Here is a 21,997-nt window from a genome sequence, read left to right on the forward strand (position 1 = left end):
AGAGTGTGGCCACTATACCAGCAATAGCATCACCAGGAACTTGTTAATATGACAAATTATTGAGTTTCACCCCAGACTTACTGAAAGAGAAATTCTTGAGGATGAACTCTATGTTGTAACAAGTGGTTTGAAACTACTGGACTGTGGGGATCCAATTAAGTATTCAGGTAGGGGAGAGAAGTACAATACAACATAATCTAAAATGTTTCTATCAAGTAATAATGGTCACAATAGATTTGAAGGAGGAAAATCAAATTAATAAAATTTGTGATGAAAAAGGAAATATCACAACAGACACTACTGAAATACAAAACATAATTGGAAGTTATTTTGAAAATCTATACTCCAACAAAATACAAAAACTCGAAGACATCCACAGGTTTCTAGAGACATATGATCCAAATTGAATCTGGAGGACATACACAATTTAAATAGATCAATTTCAAGCAATGAAATAGAAGTCATCAATAGCTTAACAACCAAGAAAAGTCCTGGACCAAATGGATTCTCAGCCATGTTTTACAAGACCTTCAAAGAAGAATTCATTCCAATACTCCCCAAAGTATTCCATGAAATAGAAAAGGAGGGAACCCTTCCAAACTCATTCTACTAAGCTAATATAGCCCTGATACCAAAACCAGACAAAGATACATCAAGGAAAGAAAACTTCAGACCAATATGTATAATGAACATAGATGTAAAATTCTTAACAAAATTTCAGCAAACTGCATACAAAAACATAAAAAGATAATGCACCATGATCAAGTGGGTTTCATCCCAGGAATGCAACGTTGGTTCAACATCTGGAAATCAATCAATGTGATTCACCATATCAACAGACTTAAAAATTAAGAATCATATGATTATCTCAATAGGTGCAGAAAAAGCATTTGATAAAATACAGCAACCCTTCATGCTCAAAACACTAGAATTCATAATAGCCTCAAAAAAAAAAGAAATACTTGGGAATCAAACTAACAAAAGAGGTGAAAGACCTCTACAATGAGAACTACAGAACACTAATGAAAGAAATTAAAGAAAACCTTAGAAGATAGAAAGATCGCCCATGTTCTTGGATAGGCAGAATTAGTACTGTCAAAACGACCATACCTCCAAAAGCACTATACAAATTCAATGCAATTCCAATTAAAATCCCAATGACATATCTCATAGAAACAGAGAAAGTAATCATGAAATTCATTTGGAATTATAAGAGACCCAGAATAACTAAAGCAATCCTTAGCAGGAAGAGTGAAGCAGGAGGTATCACAATACCAGACCTTCAACTACACTACAGAGCAATACAAAAATGGCATGGTATTGGCACCAAAATAGACAGGTAGATCAATGGTACAGAATAGAGGACACGGACACAAACCCAATTAAATACAGTTTTCTCATACTAGACAAAGGTGCCAAAAACATGCAATGGAGAAAAGATAGCCTCTTCAACAAATGGTGCTGGGAAAACTAAGAATCCATATGTAGCAAAATGAAATTAAACCCCTATCTCTCACCCTGCACAAAACTCAACTCAAAATGGATCAAGGACCTTGGAATCAGAACAGAGACCCTGCACCTAATAGAAGAAAAAGTAGGTCCAAATCTTCCATCATGTTTGCTTAGGATCAGACTTCCTTAACATGACTCCCAAAGCACAAGAAATAAAAGCAGGAATCAATAATTGGGACAGATTCAAACTAAAAAGCTTTTTCTCAACAATCAATCAACAATGTGAAGACAGAGCCTACAAAGTGGGAGAAAATCTTTGCCACACACATTTCAGATAGAGCACTAATCTCCCAAACCTATAAAGAACTCAAAAAACTTTACACCAAGAATACAAATAACCCAATCAATAAATGGGCTAAGGAAATGGGCAGACACTTTAACAGAAGAAGATCTACAAGCAATCAACAGGTATATGAAAAAATGTTCAACATCTGTAGTAATAAGAGAAATGCAAATCAAAACTACCCTAAGATTCCATCTCATCCCAATAAGAAAGGCAATTATCAAGAATACAAGCAACAATAGGTGTTGGCGAGGATGTGGGAGAAAAGGTACACTCATACACTGCTGGTGGGCCTGCAAATTAGTGCAGCCACTCTGGAAAGCAGTATGGAGATTCCTTAGAAACCTTGGAATGGAACCACCATTTGACCCAGCTCTCCCACTCCTTGGCCTATACCCAAAGGACTTAAAATCAGCATACTACAGAGATACAGCCACATCAATGTTTATATCAGCTTAATGCCCGATAGCTAGATTTTTGCAACCAACCCAGATGCCCTTCAATAGAGGAATGGATAAAGAACTGTGGTATATATACACAATGGAATATTAAAGAAGAATAAAATTATGGCATTTGCGGGTAAATGGGTAAAGTTGGAGAATATCATGCTAAGTGAAATAAGCCAATCCCAAAAAACCAAAAGCCGAATCATTTCTCTGATAAGTGGATGATGATACATAACAAAGAAGGGGAGTAAGAGAAGAATGGAGGAAGGATGGATTGTGTAGAAGGAAATGAGGGGTGGGGCGGGGGCAGGAAAGAACAGAATGAGACAAACATCATTATCCTACGTACATGTTTGATTATATAAACGGTGTGACTCTACTTCACATACAACCAGAAAAACGAAAGTTGTACCCCATTTGTGTACAATGAATCAAATTTTTTTTAAAAAAGACTGGCAAGGACAGTCTAAAATCAAATAAAAATGAAACTAACAACTCAGAGAAGGCAGACAAAGATGAGACTGGAGCACTGAGTCTGAGTGGTAGGTAAAATGGTGATACCATCAATAAAAATGCCAATACACTTAAAGAGAAACAGGAAGAGTTTTTTTAAGGAAGGCAATGATAGGTTCAGTATGAAACTTTCTAGAGACGAAAACAATGTAGTACATGTTAGCATTTAAAACAGAGTTGGAGAACCTAGCAGACCAAATATGAGAATGAGAATTCTGGACAGAAATCAGAACTGAACACATGCAGAAGTAATAATCATGAGCCTGAAAGAGACTTCTAGAAAGTGAAAGGAAGGAACCAAAGTCAAATATCCTCTAGAATACAAACACTTACAGGGCAAGAAACACAAGAAAAACTAATAAATAAGAGAAGTAGACAAAACAGGAAGAAGGATCAAGACCAAACAAGTTCTTTTCAGTTTTATCCTCAACAACCTAACACTCTAGTCAGAGAGAGGGCTTTAACTGTGTAAATTAGTGCTCTGCATTCTGGCTCTACTGCTTTTTCCCTACCCACATCTTGGAATGTCCTACTTATCATCTGAACCTGTTCAACTGAAGGACTCTACATCAGGCTTTTCATAACACTCCTTAAACAGATGTGCACTCTCTCCTTGAAACACAATTCATTCATATTTCTAGTATATAATTTGTCATAATGTGCCTTGTTTTAAATATATATATAACATTATATGTCCTACTAGATAATAAGTTCTTGAGGGTTTACACTCATAGTCTCAGTACAGTACTGAATATAAACAGGAATTTGAAAACATTAGGTGTTTTATGTTTAACAATGCCAGGCATATTTCCCAAGCCTTGGAGGAGGCCCAGGGAAAATAAAATAAAGAGAAAATGAGAATAAAAATTCCTATACCTAATTAGAACTTGAATTTTTATATGATACAAAAATAATAAATCTATAATCAATTTAAATGGATTCACAAATATTGTGTTTCAATTGCTTTAAACATTTTCAGGGGCTGGAGTTGTAGCTCAGTGGTAGACAACTTGCCTAGCATATGTGAGGCACTGGGTTTGATTCTCAGACTGCATATAAATAAATAATAAAAATAAAGGTCTATCAACAACTAAAAAAAATTCAATTTTAAAAAAATTTCAGGATCAAGGTCCTGAATTTTTAAAAAGTTTAAAAATTTTTTAACTTTTTTAAAAGTTTTAAAAAAATCCTTTCATTTTTAAAAAGTTTTTCCTTACCAGTTTCAGTCCACTAAAATATTACAAAGCCAATGGAACAGTGTACAGCAAGTTCTCAATACTTAGTAGTACCAATACAGAAAGTCTAATATAGGGCTAGTCACCTGAAGTCAATCAACTTTTAAAGAGGAAAAGTTTATTTTGACTCATGGTTTCAGTAATTAGTTTATGGCTGCTTGGTCTTGCTACTTAAGGACTGTGGTGGAACAGTACATCATTGCAGGAGTATGTTATAGAGAATACCTGATGACATCGTGTTGCCCAGAAAGCAAGAGACAGAAGGAATGGGTTTCAATATCTCCTTCAAGATCATGCCCCCAATAACCTAATTTCCTTCCACTAGGCCCCACCTTCTAAAGATCCCACCAACTCCCAAGAGCTAAGTGCCAAGTCTTTAACACATGGGCCTTTCAGGGACATTTCAGATCCAACTATATAGCACACAAGTAAGGGAAAAGGTAATCTTTAGAAATACATAAGGTGGATTCTTCAGCCAACCTCAAGACAATACTCAAAACATAAGTACTATAGCAAAACTCAAACCAAAATACAGGGGACAAACAAGGTATCAGGTCTTAGTAAAGGAGCTGATATCAATAGCCAGAAGTCTCAAACTAAAACTGAGGTCAATAACAGTTGAAGTATGTATACAGAAAAGTTCTTTGCAGTTTTCAGAGCTCAAAACTAGAGAGATAAAAGCAAACAAAAGTAACATGTCTAAACATGTTACGGAGTGAACACAAGTTGGGATAGTTGTACTCAAATCCCAGTTCTTCTTACACACACTATGTAAAGAGTAACTCAACTCTCAAATCCTCATCTACAAAAAAATGAGACGACCTGTTCTGCCAATCTCAAAAAATGTACTGCTGAGATAATGTGTGACAACATAAATTCTTCATAAACCATGAGGTTTTATCACATATGCTTGGGTTATCTGAGGATAAAAACAACTTGGCAGTACTATCCCTTTAAAGAATACCCAGTTTTCTAGAGCAAAAGAGTCTCCTGAAGGTTATGTGGTTAGTGACTACAACTCTAAACTCTTGGAGAAATTCCAGCAGGCTAAACTCCGGATAGGTCCATAAAAAGCTTACACTATTATATAAAATTCTTCAGATATTAAAATTTGGTTACCCTTTTTTGTGAGTGATGACAACACTTAAGTTCTAGTCCCTACAGCAAATTTCATGTTTATTATACAGAGTCATTAACTACAGTCATCAGTTGTACATTAGATCCTCAAACTTATTCATCTTATAAGCGAAAGTTTATACCCTCTGATAAATGAAGTGTTGGATGTGTTAACTCTCGACTATGGTAATTATTTCACAATGTACACATCCATCAAAGCATCATATTGTTTACCTTAAATACAGTTTGTATTGTCAATTGTACCTCAATAAAGCTGATGAACACATTTTAAAAAAAAAAAAAAGAAAAATATGGGAAAGCCAAGAAATTTTCTACTAAAAGAAAAAAATTCTAACATCAAGGAAGGAATCAATGAATATTATTTTAATATAAGAAATATTTTCTAGTTGTATTATTTCTAAACAATAAATTTTTTAAAAGCCTCTAATAAAAAAAATAAAGTTTCTAAATGTTTCTGTCATATTACTAGAAAATAGTTGTATAATATGAAAAGATTCAGAATAATGAACTGAAATAGATATAAGCTTTACTATTAGCATAAATCTTGGCATAATACTTTTCAATTTAATAACTTGGTGAGGGAAACGAGACACAGATAAAGGTTAAATACAACAGAAACAGACTATGATAAGCCATATGGTGAGAGTAATTATAAGGCCTGTTGGCCTGGAACAGGCCTCATTTACCCCTGTTGTCTTGATGTGATTATTAATAGTGCACCCTTTCACTCTCAATGGTAACCCAGTTTGGATGATGAATTATATAGGTAATTCTACCTGTAACAACAATACTATAAGGGTAAAAGTGTTAATGGGAATAGATAGGCTCTGTACCTACCCAAATTCAGACATCTTTTAGAAGCTGAGACAATATGTGAAGTTTGCTAAATCATCAAATAAATTTATTACATAAATGCAATGCCATGCTGTGATCCTCTAAAACTGCTCAGAGAAGGAGGGGGAGGAGAAGACCAGGACTGGCAGTACAGTCAGGCTAGAACTAAAGAAGAGAAGTCCAGATGCACAGACTTGATTCACACTCCTACTCCTCTGCCCCCTTTCAGTCTGCACTATACTGACTATGAATGCTTGTTGAGGTAAGTAAAAAATTAATGGAGCAGGGTTTGGGGGCATAATCAATGGCAGAGCATTTTCCTAGCAAGTGCAAGGCTCTGGGTTCCAACCCCAACAATGCAAAAAAAGAAAAAAGATGGAACAGGAATAAGAAATGATTTTTTTTAATGAAACTACATAATTATCATGAGGTCTGACTAAGCAAAGCAAAAAAGAATTTGAGGGAGTAGGATCAAAGACTTACTCATTGAAGCAGGAATTGTGGTAACTCCCAGAAAGACACAAAAGGTACTGAATTGAAAGTTTCAATGCTCTGTGAAACCACAAAATGATTTCAGAAGTTTCTGGTTCTGCATACACAGATCTGATACTATAGGTCACACTTTCCCAGTTTATCAGTAAGTTGCATTTAAGAGTTATTTATTTACCATTTGACACACATCATTCCACAGAAACTACTAGAAGACATTTTTAAGGTGGAACTTGAAAAAAGTAAAAATCACAAAATAGAGGAGTAAAAAATCATTGTCTTTTCCAAGACCATCACAGTGGCCAAATATAAACACTATGCCTGAGATTATACTGTTAAAAACTGTTATAAAAGCAGAAAGAGAGAGAGAAATAAAAGAAGAAGAATATTATTATTATTATTATTATTATTATTAATTAAGGTGCAAAGGATAAGTTATAAATCATTTTAATGGATCCAATCACAAGAAAGAAAGATTTGTAAATATACTACATTCCACAAAAGGTTCATAAAGAGGTTCCAGCTACTATCAATGTTCTGAAATTTAAATCAAGTGGCCCTTAAATTTCATCAAATGCAAGAATCACTCAAAGAACTTATACAAACAGACTGCTAGATTCCACCTCCAAGTTTCTGATTCAAGTAGGGCCACCACAGTGCACAAGACTTTGTAATTTTTTTCACATGACACTTAAGTTGCTTGTCTAGGGAGCATACTTTGAGATTTATTCATTACAACAATTTCACCAAATTATGTCAACTCCCTTTTCATCCACTTCTCTTCTCCCTTGAATCCCAAGGACTTGGTTCTCAGGATGCTTGTCCTTCCTCATTCTGAGAGCCAAAGGCAAACTACTAGAGTAGAGTTTTTCTACTTTGCCTCCAAAACATGCATATAGCCAGCCCCATTATCATTTGAATAGTTTAAATTGCAGTTAACTACAGGAAAACAAGTAAGAAGTAACCACAATGACAAACAAATATGTTATGCTTAACATATTTTGGTGATTTGTTAAATATTAAAAGACTTTAAGTACACCCTAATATATTACTTGCCTCTATGCAAGCTTTTCTTCCACAGACTTCTGTTTGAAGGTGTTATAAACATTACTTCTAAGGTGCCTTCAGATCAATCATTAAGCAAACTCCAAATACAAATTAAAATTTAAAAATTAATATAAGTTATAGCTAAAATAAGTTGTTGGAACATACTTATAGGAAAGGGTATTTTTCAAAAAAAAGTACAGAATATAATTATGTCTTCCCCTTAACGAAATATCTAAATTTTCTGCCTCATTCCAGCACCTTCTAAATTAGTATAAATAAGTGGGTTTTGTCATTTCTTACAAGCATCACAGTATCAGAGCTAATTTCAGTCATGAAAAGCATAGTACTCATCATAAGAACATTTGTAACTCATATGCTATATGATTAACAAACATGTACATGGTAGTGGTAGAACTTTGAAAATATATACTAACATTAGCAGTGTCTCTGGAACTTGTTTTCTCAAAAAATGTTCACAGTCATCCATTCTTATAAAAATGGAGTATAGTCTAAGTGACTTACAACATGACCTCCTTTACAATTTATTAGTGCAGTGGTTTCCAATCTGGGTTGTCCAGACCCCAGAGGGGTATACAATCTTATCAAGTGGTGAGGGAGGAAATATTTAAATTTATCCTTATGTTTAATTTCATCTCATATCTTTAAATTTATATTTTTGTGAACATTTTAAAAAGATATAACACTGGTATAATAGTTGTATAAATATAAAAAATCTATAATACACATATATACAATTAAATACAGGAATTTATTTAAAATTTTGATCAGAGAGCATACACAAAACCTTTTTCCTAATAGTCTGATAGCATGGTAAAAAAAAAAAAAAGTTTGAAGAAATACAGTATATGAGAGCTACTTTTGGCTTCTAAAAAGTCCTCTGATTTTTTCATTTTAAAAAGTGTAGCCAGGTACAATGGCACTCACCTGTAATCCCAGTGGTTCAAGAGACTGAAGGAGGAGAATCACAAGTTCAGAGCACAGTCTCAGAAACTTTAGCAAAGCCCCAAGCGACTTTGTGAAACCTTGACTCAAAATAAAAAATAAAAAAGGACTGGGGATGTGGCTCAGTGGTTCAACCCACAGTACCAAAAAATAAAAACAAAAATGAAGTGTTAAGTGATTTAACAATGCTATTTGAAGGATTGTATTTGAACCATATACATTTGTACATTTGCATCAAATCTACTAGTACTTCATTTTTCTTCAACTTACAGTAGTCTATTTGGATGAAAATTTACCTCGTTACTATTAGGTTGTAGATGTGAAATCTCCACAAAAAGCTCATGTGTGAGTCAATGCAAGAAATTTTAGATGCAAAATGATTGGGGTACCAGAGCTTAACCTAACCAGTGCATTAATCCCCTGGTGAGGATTAGCTGGGTGGTAATGTAGGCAGGCAGGGTATGGCTAGAGGGGGCAGGTCCCTGGGGGTACCTTTCAGATATGCATTTTGTTCTTCTTGAACAGAGAGCTCTAGCTCTCTCTGCTTCCTGGTGCCAAGTTCCCAGTTGCTTTCCTCTGTTACATCCTTCTGCCATGAAGTTCCTTCTGCCTTGCCTCAGGCCCTGAGTAATGGCATCAGTCATCTACCGACTGAGGCTTCTGAAACTGAGAGTCCCCAAGTAAACTTTCCTCATTAAAACTGTTCTTGTCAGGTCTTTTGGTCAAAGCAGCAAACAAGCTGACTAAAACAATTACCTAGGAATCCATAATTTTCACCAGGATGGAATAACATTTCTGATAACTTTCTAAGTGTCACTTAATATGTACATTTAGCAAAGATAAAATGATTTTATAAGGGCAGATATCAAAAAATGAAGAATTTCCAATTAATTAGAACAAACAACAAAATTAATAACTTTTTTTAAAAAAATTGTAGAATTCCAGAGACTGTTTTTAGACTTCAAGGAGCTCTGAAAACCAGGAGAGCTGTCCTATGCTCACATGCCCTTTGCACCATGTACAATACCCCCGGGGTATGGAGTTCTACCACCCCTGATCCACTGTCTCACCAGCTGTACTGTGGTTTCCACTGGTGCCTCACTTTCTAGATATCCATGAATCCCCCAGCCTTAATTTGCCGCTTTTTGTGTCTTTTCTTATGTCTTATCTCTTATGTAGTACTGATTCTCAACCATGCCTCAGTTCCTCGAGGACAAATCAATGGTTTTTTTTTTTTCCATAAAATGACCGTAAAGGTACACTTGATGTCTTTGTTCATCTTTACAAAGTCATTACTTCACACACTCTAGCAGCCAAAAGGTGCTCAGTAAAAGACCAATGAAGTTAAGCTTTGTTCCTGAATCGAGTATCTCACAATTTATAAGCAGGATACCACAAAAATGATGGGACAATCTAATCTTGAAATGTCAAGATTAGTTTCAAAAATACTAATTTCCCCATTGCTGGTCCTTTTCCTGTTGGCCCTACTCTTTCTCTCAGCACTATCACCAGCTCCAAGGTAAGTCCACAGTCATTTTATGAACACCCTATGAAAAGACCCACTTGGTAGTACACTGATGTCTCCCACCAATAGCCCTTCCTCTTTCTACCACATAGTACTAGAAGTGGCAGTGAATTTGTTTGACAAAGCTAATCCCTTCATACTGGAAATGACTAAGAAAATGTACAATAATTTCAGAAAATCTACTTAGCTTAGAAAATAATTTACCTCTGTAAAAAGCTCACATATTTAGTGCTCAAATTATTAAGCATCTAAATTAGCAACTATGTAAACCTCTTAGACAATCTTGGGAAGATTATGAAGAATAAATGATCCCCAATAATACAATTATCATTACTAAAAAGTAACAATTTAATTCTGTGGAGGGAGAGAAAGGAAAATGATAATAATGTTAATGTAATGAATTATCAACTCAATATGATAAAATGGTACTAACAGTAAAACTTTTGATAATCCACTGATTTCATTTTATTCACTCCTCCATATGACCAACAGAATATATTTACATGTTTCATACACTTTTTAAATTGAAAGCATTGCAAGACAGGATTATTGTACAGTCTATAATTCTAGAAACAAATTAAATAAATTGGTCTACTTTAAAGTGAAAGCCATGATTTTGACATCACTGGAACTGGGCTCTAACCAAAATGATTTAACCACAATAAGAAGGGATTATCTCAGGAAGAAGAAATTCACTAGTGTAGAAGCATTAAATTTAAGACTAAAGAGTTAAAATCTGATCCAATAGACAATCTAAAACTGCTGTAAATTTCTCAGCTGAGAAAACACTCTCAAAGTGATAATCATGATGGATTAGAGAGGAACATATTAGAGGCAGTAATCTGGGCACCAGATAATAAATACTTAGATTAAAGTAGAATCAGCAAATAACTAATGCAGATAAGAGGTAGTAGCAAAAGTAGAAAAAGGCATAAGCTTTAAGGACCTAAGATCTTATTTATAACAAGCAAAATCTAGCCTGCTGTCCACTTTTGCTTTCTACTGGAATGCCCCCCTATGCCCACTGGGTTCATGTATGGTCTATGGCTGCTTCCATACAGTTGCAGAACTGACTAGTAGACCATATGTGGCCTACAAAACCTAAAACATTTACTACCTTTATTGAGTCTCCTTAGAACTGCCATAATGAAGTATTACAACTAGATGCTTAAAAATAACAGAAATATATTTTCTCATAGATCTGAGGGCTAAAAATCAAATTATCAGTAGGGCCATGATCACTCCAAGGCTCTACAGCAGACTCTGTTCCATGAATCTTTCTTAGTTTCTGGTATCACCAATAATCCTTGGCATTCCTTGACTTACAGCTGCATAACCCCAATCTCTGTCTCCACTGTCACCTGGCTGTCTTCTCTCCTGTGTCTGTGTCCACAAGGTGTTCTCCTCTCCTACAAGGACACCAGTCATGAGTTAAGGGGCTACTGTATTACATTATATCTTTATCTTACCTAATTACAACTTCAATAACATGATTTCTAAGTAAGGTCACATTTTGAAATATTCAACATATGTTTTTGGAGTACAGTTCAATCTGTGACTTGGCCCTTTATAGAAAAAATTCTGCCAACTCCTAATTTGGAAGAATACAAATTGAGAAGAAGTAGGTCCGAAATGCCACTAAACAGTGACAGACTGAAAACACAAGAGCAGAATCTTGATTTAAATATGTTACATTTAAAGCAAAAGTAAAGAGACCTCTAAAAATGTCTGACAGAAAGCAATACATGAAGATGAGGAATATGGACTGACTTAAAGATGGAAGAATCAGAAATGACCTGAAAACAGATGACCAGTTTCAAAGTAAATGTTTTGAACAGCATGTCAAGCAGGTCAATTGATCTTTAGAGAATGTTATTAGTAGATAACAATATTATTAGAGGATGTTACAGCTATGGAACTTGAGACAATAAGGTAGGAAATAATGTAGTTTACCATTATGTAAACTAAAAAAGAAGCATTTCAACACTGATAATAAATACAACATAGAGGCTGAAGAGGCCTGAAAACAGGAGGTTTGGTTAGAATGAGACCACAGTCAAAGGAAACAACTTCTATGGAGAATCTAAGAGGGAAACTAGGGCAGGAGGAAGATGGTAATGCTTAGAACTAATGACAATTCGTACTAAATTGATGGCCTCCAATGAACCACATCTCCTGGTTACCTATATCACGTACAATCCTCTCCCACACAGATTCTGAGCTTAGCCAAAAGACTTGTTTTAGTCAATTTGATATTACCAAGCACTGGCAAGCAGAGGCATGATAAGTAATTGCACTTGGGAACTTGTCTTCCTGGAACACTACCACTTAGAAGCCAGTTGCCATGTAGTAATAAAGTTTTAGCTAGACTCCTGAATGATAAGAGGTACAGAAAGAGAGATCATGATAGATAAGAAGCCATCTTAGCTATTTCAGCACCAAAAGTTCCCAAATGAATGCCAACTGCCACAGTGACCTCAGTCCAGAACTATAAGAACAGAAAAACTAAGTAGCTGAGCCCAGTAGACCCACAGAACTGGGAGAAATAATAAACTGTTGTCATTTTAAGACAATACAATTTGAGGTGGTTTGCAAAACAGCAATATCTAGACAGAAAAGAATATAAGTTTGAGAAACCCAAGAAAATGAGACAAAGAATTTATAAAACTGGGACATCTGTATAAAACTGGGAGAAAAAGAAAAACCGCATAAATCTATAGAGTAAAATTAAAATGTGAAAATAGAAAATTTGAAAGTATTAAAGATGAAAGAGCTGAGTCACATGAGGAATAAGGGGGAAATTTAAGACTAGAAGCACAGGCAGTCTGTCCCAGGAGGGTACGGGGAAAGGAAAGCTTTCCACCTACTTCATCGCTTTCATCTACTTCAATTCCACCATCTTTGTCATCATCCATTTGTTTATGTATTGTTTGAAGAGCTTCCAGACTAAATCGATCTTCTTCTGTAAAGCATGGTGGACTCAGTGACATACAGGGATCTGAAATAGAACAAAGGAAAATTACTAACTTGCCACACCAAAACATAGGTTGCAGTTATTGGGAAAAAAAAAAAAATTTAAACTTCATACCAAGTCAGATAAGAAACTTTAAAATGTCAAGAGTATTCTTCACATCAAAAATATAATATGTGAACACAACTGACCAAAATTTAACAATCCAATTGCATTAATATTAGGCAACTACAATCAGAAATTACAACAGTATTAACTTCAAATTGTCTAAAGTCTTCTATCTCTTCTCATCCATTATATTTACTAATTATTCATCCTCTACCCCCCAAAAAACAGATCTCCTCACACTACAAAAAAAAAAAAAAAAAAACACTAAAAGTCAGAGAATACAAGGTATAATCTGGTTTAATTAAAATAAAGCCCTAGGAAAGAAAACATTACAAAACAAACAAAACGGAAATGGTAGAATATTTACATGACTCTTTTTTCATTTTTCTATTTAAGATACTGCAATGACTTTTTAAAAATATATATAACTTCTTAGGTTAAATAAGAAAAAAAAAGAAAATGAATTATTTAAAGTCTTGCTCCTCAGGTTTTCATTAATATACATTCATTGGTTAAATCTCTTCCAATGAAATATGTGTGAATCCTCCTATTGAAATTGTCAAAAACTAACAGAGAGCATGTAGGGTTTTTCAAAGACTTAAAATCAGAATGATGAAAAGCACTCCTGTTGATATAATAGTAATAAAAACCTATATTGCAAAATTTTAAAGTATTGCCAAAATTTACTCACACCCTATCTGGCAGGCTGCTGGATTGACAAATTCTAGGAACTTTCTGCTACTATTCTATCATATCATTAAAATAATGTCATTTTAAAATGTCATCAGAACCACATGTATTTCTAGAAAGTATTGGACTTAAAAGTTTAATGTGGTTTACATAAAGAAGATTGTCATAGTCTGGTTAATCTCATCAACAGTTTAAAATCTATTATATCATTCTGTTCTTATTATGAATTGCCACCAGTTAAATGGCCAAATCACTTGTCATTTGGTCTTATTATCTCATCTCTGGGCTGGAGATGTAGTTCAGTGGTAGAGCACTTGTCTCACACAAGGCTCTAGGATGGATTGCCAGCATCACCAAAAAAATAAAAAATAAAAAAATACAAAAAAAAATAATACACGTGTGTGTGTGTGTATATATATGTATGGAAATGTAACTATAAATCATGTATGCATATATGTGTGCACATACAAATATTTAAAATCTGACCAAGATTTGATAAAACCTAATAATGGTCGATTATGGTCCCTAATTTGCAAAGCAACCAGAAGAACCCTGATATGGTTATGAGTGCAAATCTATTTGTAATTGTTTTGATAGATGCAAAGTAAAAGATAAGCTCTCAAGTACTGAACCAAAGAACAGCAGAAAGAAGATCTTTATACAACATATAATGGCCTCCAGCAGATCTCATATGTACAATTATATCTTATTTTCTAATAAACATATAAAGTAAATATGATTATTGCTACTGGTTATAAGGAAAGGGCCACCATCCCTCACTCTGATCAAATAAGCTTTGTTGTCAAACACTCTGAGTCAACAGTGAGGGCTGTATAACCTTCAGACAGCTTTAAAAGAAAATTAAGAGCAACATATAACCTGAAAAAATTCACATAAAAATAAAATTGGTAATTATTTACTTAAATGAATATTATATAAACAATTATCAACACATTTAATAAAATACTCTCAAGGCCTACTTCAGGATATAATTTCTCCATGAAATTTTTCATAAATACTCTTTCTTAATGATCACTTCCTTCTCCAAATTCTATTCCAACCATTCACCCAGTATATACTGAGCAGCTATCATGTGCCAGACACTGGAAATACCATAATGAACAAAAAAGACAAAATTCTCATAAAATTTACATTCAAGGAATATGGGCATAACAAGATAAATAATAAAAAATATAAGGAATTAGTAGTGATATAAAGGGGAAAAACCAAATAGAGAACATATAGTCAAAGAATTTGCATTATTTTATTGTATCTTCACTTTCAAATATTCTACCTAAGCCCCCACTTAATGTAGAACTTTATTAATCTTCAATTGCTTTACACATCATTTTGTCCATATAACTAAGCTTATGAACAGGTACCATGTTCTTTGATTTTTCACATGTTCTTAAAACACTGACTTGGGTGGGCATATTTTAGATCTCTGATAAATTCTATTACTTCATACATAAACCCAATCAAAAACTTCCAGCTTCTATATGGTATAAGGCAGTGATAAGTATTAGGAATTAAAAAGATAATCAAGCATCCTACACTCTGAAAAAGCTTACAGTCTAGTAAGAAAAGACATGTAAATGTACAGGATACATTATTAGATATACTGAGAACACTGACTGCAGGTTGCTAAGGTGAATGTATCCTTCAAAAACCATGTGTTGGAAATTTAATCCTCAATGCATCAGTGCTGGGAGATAGGAGTTATTTAGGTTATGAGGGATCCATCCTCATGAATGGATTAATTCTGATTATAAGAGCTTGAGGCTGTGAGTTTGATCTCTTGGTCTCTCCCTCAGGTTCATTTGCTCTACTGCCATGGGATGATGATGTAAGAAGGCCTTCCCCAGACAGCGACTCCCTGATGATAGACTTCCCAGACTCTAGACCTGTGAGAAATGAATTCCTTTTGTTTAAAATTATACAGTCTGTAGCATTTTGTTACACTGGCATAAATACAGCCAAGAATCAGGCTTCTATGGGAATGTGAAGAAAAATTACCTAATCCAGACTAGAAAAGTCAGTAAAAGTTTTCTGAAGATAAATTTAGATAGTTTTTAAATGACCTAAGAACAACCTATCTTCAGTGACATGAAAAGAATACAGAACATTTGGAGAAACAAGTGGTTTAATTTGTCTGGAATACAGAAAAAAAAAAATACATATTTAAAAGAGAGGTGCAGATAGATGCAGAGATCAAGCACTTGCCTAGCATATGCAAGGCCATGGGTTCCCATGTTCAGCACTGGAAAAAAAAAAAAAAATGGGTAGGAGATTGGTAAGAGGCTAGATCTCTAAAAGCTGTTTTCCATACTACAGAATTTGGAATTTTATCCATGACTATGGGAACCCATTAAGGGATTTCAAGGCAGGAACTGACAACCAGATTTATTATACAAAGATCACTCCAGTGACAGTGGGAAGTAGATGGACTAAAGGCACAAGTGAGACAGTGGTGGAAACTGCCACAGTCATTTTGGCAGCATTCACCAATCCATGACTCCAAGGAATAGTAAAGTACATAATGAAGACTGCTTAAGGGGTTGGTGGGATGTCCAAACTGCAGCAGCAGAAGGAAAGATAGGAGCTGAAGTCCAGCAAGACTGGTCCATTTTTCCACAGGGAATTCTATTTCCTCTAAAGTACAATAACTTAAGGCCTAGAAATTTAACAGAATAGTTATAAATTATGATCTCTATTGACTCCTCTAATTTTTTCTTTTTTCATTTTTATCAGTTGTTTCCCTTCTAAGTTAATTCTGTAAAAGAGGTACTTTTAACTCAGATTAGCTGGCCTACCTTTCTTTTAAAATATGCAACCTGTTTTAAAAGATCCATGCCTATATTGAATCCATTATAATTATGTCAAAGACAACTGCTAAAATACCAAATCATTCTCCTTTGCCAATTTCATAAACACCTCCATAGTGACCAAAAATGTGCCACTGCGTTTCTCATTTAAACAGATTTCATTCATTCATTTAAACATGATCTGAAGTACCTATAATGTGCCAGGCTCATGCTTGGTGCTAGGCACAAAAATTAAGAGAGTTTTCCTCCCTTGTACTCTTACCTTGTGTTAACCAAAACAATGCATGTATCTTTTTAGTTTTATCTGATGAGCACACTTTTCTTTACTCTGGATTGACAGCAGCACTTTATACTGAGGAAAAGGAATCAGGTGCAACAAAATGAGATGTAGCCAAAGTCCATAATCAGCAATATTATTAAATTCCACCTCATTTTTCTATACTCAAAGCCTAACAAACTTTTAATCTAATTCTGCAGAAATAAAGTTAAATGAATTAAAACTATTTTACCTAATAAGTAATATCAACTACATTCTAGAAACCAATGCTATTTTTATGCACATAATTTAATTCCTACAAACTTAAGGAGGGCAAGTTTTATCTCGACTGTTTAGATGAAGAAATGAGATTCATGGGTAACCTGCTTAAGATCACATCCCTAGAGATGAGAGTGGGATTCTAACCAACTCTTCAAGACACCAAATCTATGCTTATGTGTCAGTGGCAACAAGAAGCACAAAAGTACTCCATGGGACAGGATCACTAGACACTTTCTGAATAACATTCACATTCACAATCTAGAAGTCATACCTGTACTTTCTACTTTTTCCTTTTGGTAATGTACCTCCACTTCAATTCACACTCCACTTGAACGTTATGATAAATACATTATGTTGTATCATAATTTTACCTTAAATTTTACTGTTAGCATGCAATGTATTTATTTTTTATTCTCAATGAACCACAATGACTGACATATTTGTCAATCATTACGGAAAACCGCCGCTTCTTAGCCTGGGTTGCTCCAAGCGGCTCACGCTGCTTCTTGTTCTTTCAGCCGACCAGCGGGACAAAAGACATGTACCCTTCCGAAGTTCATGAAGCAGCTTCCCGTTTATTCAGATAACACACCCTCAATATATAAGCAGTCTCATGCATAAGCAATTGTAACCAGATATGTCCATCCAATCCTATTAAAGGTCAAGCGATCACTCACTCAAGCATACATGTAAAGTATATCTGTCCACACGCTAGGCGGCTGAACTGATTATCATACACCAATTGTAAATGCTTCCTGCCTTTCTCCAGGCATAATCAGGACACAGTTTGCTCTCTGCCAGTCGCCATCTTTAGATGCACGTGGCATAACCCTGGGCCCCGGGTTTCGTCCGCCACAAATCATATAAATACTAGAAGCCAAATAAATTAATTCTTAACTACAAGTTTTTTGCCTAGTAAACATATAAATATTATAATCTAGGTTAGAAGCTAGGTAGAGAAAAGTCAAAAATAAACAAATAAATAAAGCTAACTCTGGTAGATGCAATAACAATGTAACAAACATACAAGGATGACAAAACTAAGGAAGTCATGTTTATGTGCATAGTTAAGAAAGACCAGGAAAAAAGTGATCTTTACATTGGTGTTTGAAAGATGAACATGTCTTCTCTGGGAAGATGTACAGGGAAGAGCATAATCTACTAGATTTTATGCTAACAAAATGATAACTACCAACTATAGAGTGTCTATTATATATCATAATAATACTGTTATAGTTTAAATCTGAAAATCCCCCCAAAAACTCATGTATTGAATGCTTGGTCCCCAATTCAGCAGTCTCCAGAGGTGGAACTTTTGGAAAAAGACTGAATCATGAGGGTACTAATCTTATCAGTGGATTAGTTTTATTTGATGAGTTAATAATCTGAATGGATTAATCTGAGGTATTAGAAAACTGCAGGGAGCTGGAGCACAACTAGGGAAGTAAATAACTGGGGGTTTGCCCCTGGGGTCTCTATCTTGTCCCTTATCCTTCCCCCTCTCTTTGCTTCCTGGTCTCCATGAGCTGAGTAGCCTTCCTCTGCCATACTCTTCCACCGCGAAGTTTCAGCTTTGGAGCCAGAAAACCATAGGCTGAAATTTCTGAAACCATAAGCCAAAATAAAAATCTTTCCTCTTCTAAGTTGTTTTCCTTGAGTACTTGTCACAGCAATGAAAAGCTGACTAACACATATATAAGAAATTAAGTATTATACAGTCCATGTTTTCTAAAAAATATGCATTATTCCCATTTAGTTAGATAATTAAGAGAAATAATAGGGAAAGCTATATAAAGAGGAATCTACAGAACATTCTAAAGTGACTATAGAGGGAAAAATATTAATAAGTTACTCAAATACTAATAAGTTGCAGTTTCCTCAGCCTAAAAATCTTTCTCCCAAATATATTCATGTTTGATTAACTACTTTCATTCCAACCCAAATGTTCTTCAGAGATCACCTTATTTCCCTATCTAAAACAGCCTTCCCCTTTACTCTGTCTGCTTTCTTTTTACTCAAAGCACTTTAACATGGTACACAACATTGTGTATTTCTTGATTTGCTCTCTATCTCCCACACTACAATGCCAGCATGAGCTCCCAGGCTTTGATTTCACCAGTCCTCTTTCCCCAGTGCCTAGAACAGTATCTGGCACACAGTAAGTACTCAAGACAATATTTGTTTACTGAATTACTTACCTAATTGGTTTTTAAATGTAAATATTTTTGAAAGCTTTCAAGAAATTACTTGGCTCAGAAAACTAAAACGTAGAAACTGACAATAAAATGCTTCACCTCTTCATAGTGCTACAGTTAAACCTAATTAATTAGTAGAAATTTCATATTTCATTATCTGATTGTACAACAGTTCATCTCTACATGCACCTACTGAAGGACATCTTAGTTGCTTCCAATTAGGTTTTGCAATTAAAATAAACCTGCTATACACATTCATGTGCATGTTTTTGTGTGGATATAATTTTCCAGATCCTTTGAATAAATACCAAAACAATGCAATAGCTGGATTGTATGGGCAGGCTACGTTTAGTTGTATAAGAAACTGCAAATCTGCCTTTTAAAGTGGCTGTATCATTTTGTATTCTCGCCAGGAATTAATGAGTTCTCATTGTTCCACAGCCTCACCAGCATTTAATGCTATCAGTGTTCTGGATTTTAGCCATGTGTGTAGTATATCTCATTTTTTAAATTTGTATTTCCTTGATAATATATGATGTGCAGCATTTCCTCATATGATTATTTGCCATCAGCATATCTCCTTTGGTAAGATGCATCAATTTTATTTTAATTTGGAGATATATGTTTGCTATCAAAGAATGTCTATTACAGTAGTCAAGCAGGAAATTATAGAATACAAATTTCAGAGAAGGACAAACAGAAAAGATCACAGTAAAAAAACTGAATGTAGTGAGAGAAAAGAGACAAATATGACTGGTATTTCAGGCATAAAAGTCATCTAGGTTAAAAAAAAAAAAAAAGGCATGTTTCTCTTGTATTTGATGGAGCCAAATCAAACAACACAAGAATTGCAAAATATATCAAATATGATTCCATGAAGCCTCCACTGTAGGAATAAATATGTCATTTTTTTCTATTTTTGTCATCTCAGTCAATTAATATATGTAGGGAATACAGTTTAGAAACCTAACAAATAAGAGTTCTACAAAAACAGTGAAGATGAAAAAAGTAAATGTAGTCCTTAGAGCTAATTTCCCTTCTATACTTTCCTTTAAGTCAGTATATTTCATGCAGAAAAAAACTAAAAAGTGGAGCCAGGTGACCATTAGGTACAAAACCAATGACTGTGGCCCACTACAGCACACAAACCATATGCTGCCAAGAACTTGGCTTACTGTCTTGGCAACTACTTACCAATCTCATGATTCAGATTATTTTAATAACTACCACTGAAAGAAATTTTTTAAATAAATAGTTTGTACTCTCACCAAGTCCTGTCTCTAAAAAAAATAAAAAGGGCTGGGGCTGGGGCTCAGTGGTTAAGTACCCCTGGGTTCAATACCCAGTACCCCTCTCCCACCAAAACAAGTTTGTATTTATTAGTACCACTTCAAGCATTTATCAAATCAAATAGTCAATCTGAATACTTTAAAAGCAAATGTTTTCTAATATCTTCAGGGACAATTATTCAGTGTCATTTTCAATATACCAAACACCTGATTCAAATTCAAAAACAGTGTGAATGAAGTCTTCCTTCTCTTCTAAATATCCTTTTTTAGGGCAGAGTGCATCTATTGTTCTCACAACTCTTACTACGTAAGAGTTATCTAGCATACTACAAACTCCTAGCACATAGAATAAATAGATATTTCTCAAAAACTAAAATAATAAGGTTGCCACATACTTTTTTGGGGGAGAAGCAAGTTTCAATCTATTATTCTATAATCTGGCATATAATAAGCATTCAAAATATACTAGCATTTAGCCAACTGTGGTGGCACACACCTTTAATCCCAGCAACTCAGGAGTCTGAGAAAAGGAGGATTGCAAGTTTGAGATCAGTCTCAGCAATTTAGTGAGGCCCTAAGCCACTTAGCAAGACCATGTCTCAAAATAAAAAATAAAAAGACTGGGGATATAATGGTAAAGTACCTCTGGGTTCCCAGTCCCCCACAAAAATAAAAAAATTAAATATGCTGCCTTTTATTGAAAGCATATTACATTACAAAATAACAAATGAGAAAAGGAAAGATGTAATTGGTTGAGTGTATCCAATGCTACACAAGGATGCTACAAAAAACAAAGGACTCTAGAATCTCTAATATGTACTCAGACTTTTGAAAAGTTCAACAACTGAAGGAGACAGACCTTACCAATGGAGGACTAAGAATCCACTGCAGATGCATTTGCTTATAGCACAATTTTTTAAAACAACAGAAAATTAATGGCCTTTGCTGAAAACTCCTTCTCACTGGTGACTGCCTCTTGGAGCTCTGAATCTTTACAATCACTATGTATAAAAAGCACCTGTTAATTTATCAGAACCCTGGTAAAAGAAAGAAGTTTCCCTAATAGTCACAAAAAAAAAAAAAAAATCCCCCACAAATTGCTAAATTCACCTGTATCTCCCTACTGTTTTTAAATAGAGTATCTTGTATAAACTCAGTTTCCTCCCCCCTTTCCAAAGGCATTTTAAATTTCACCACTTCTGATCTCCTGATTATTAATTTCCCATTTATTCCCTCATCTACCCCACCACCATCACAAAGCAACATTAGTTCCTGCTAATCTTTCTAGAAACTCTCTAGAGGTAGAGGTCAAAAGTAAAGCCTCTGCATCAAAACCATCTAATATGCTCATTTCCCAATCCTCTCCTCTTTCAAAAAAAAAAAAAAAGTATCTACAC

At 34.6% G+C, this 21,997-nt stretch overlaps 1 protein-coding gene across 1 annotated transcript in view; it reads right to left on the reverse strand.

Moving 5' to 3' along the window:
* STIM2 (stromal interaction molecule 2) overlaps positions 1 to 21,997 on the reverse strand; it is a 172,035-nt gene that overhangs the window by 103,415 nt on the left and 46,623 nt on the right. The window contains 1 exon segment of the mRNA XM_079154516.1: positions 12,852 to 12,982. Within this exon segment, the coding sequence (XP_079010642.1) occupies positions 12,852 to 12,982 (131 nt within the window).

This window comes from Sciurus vulgaris (assembly GCF_902686455.1).
Source record: "Sciurus vulgaris genome assembly, chromosome: 9".
NCBI classification, from domain to species: domain Eukaryota; kingdom Metazoa; phylum Chordata; class Mammalia; order Rodentia; family Sciuridae; genus Sciurus; species Sciurus vulgaris.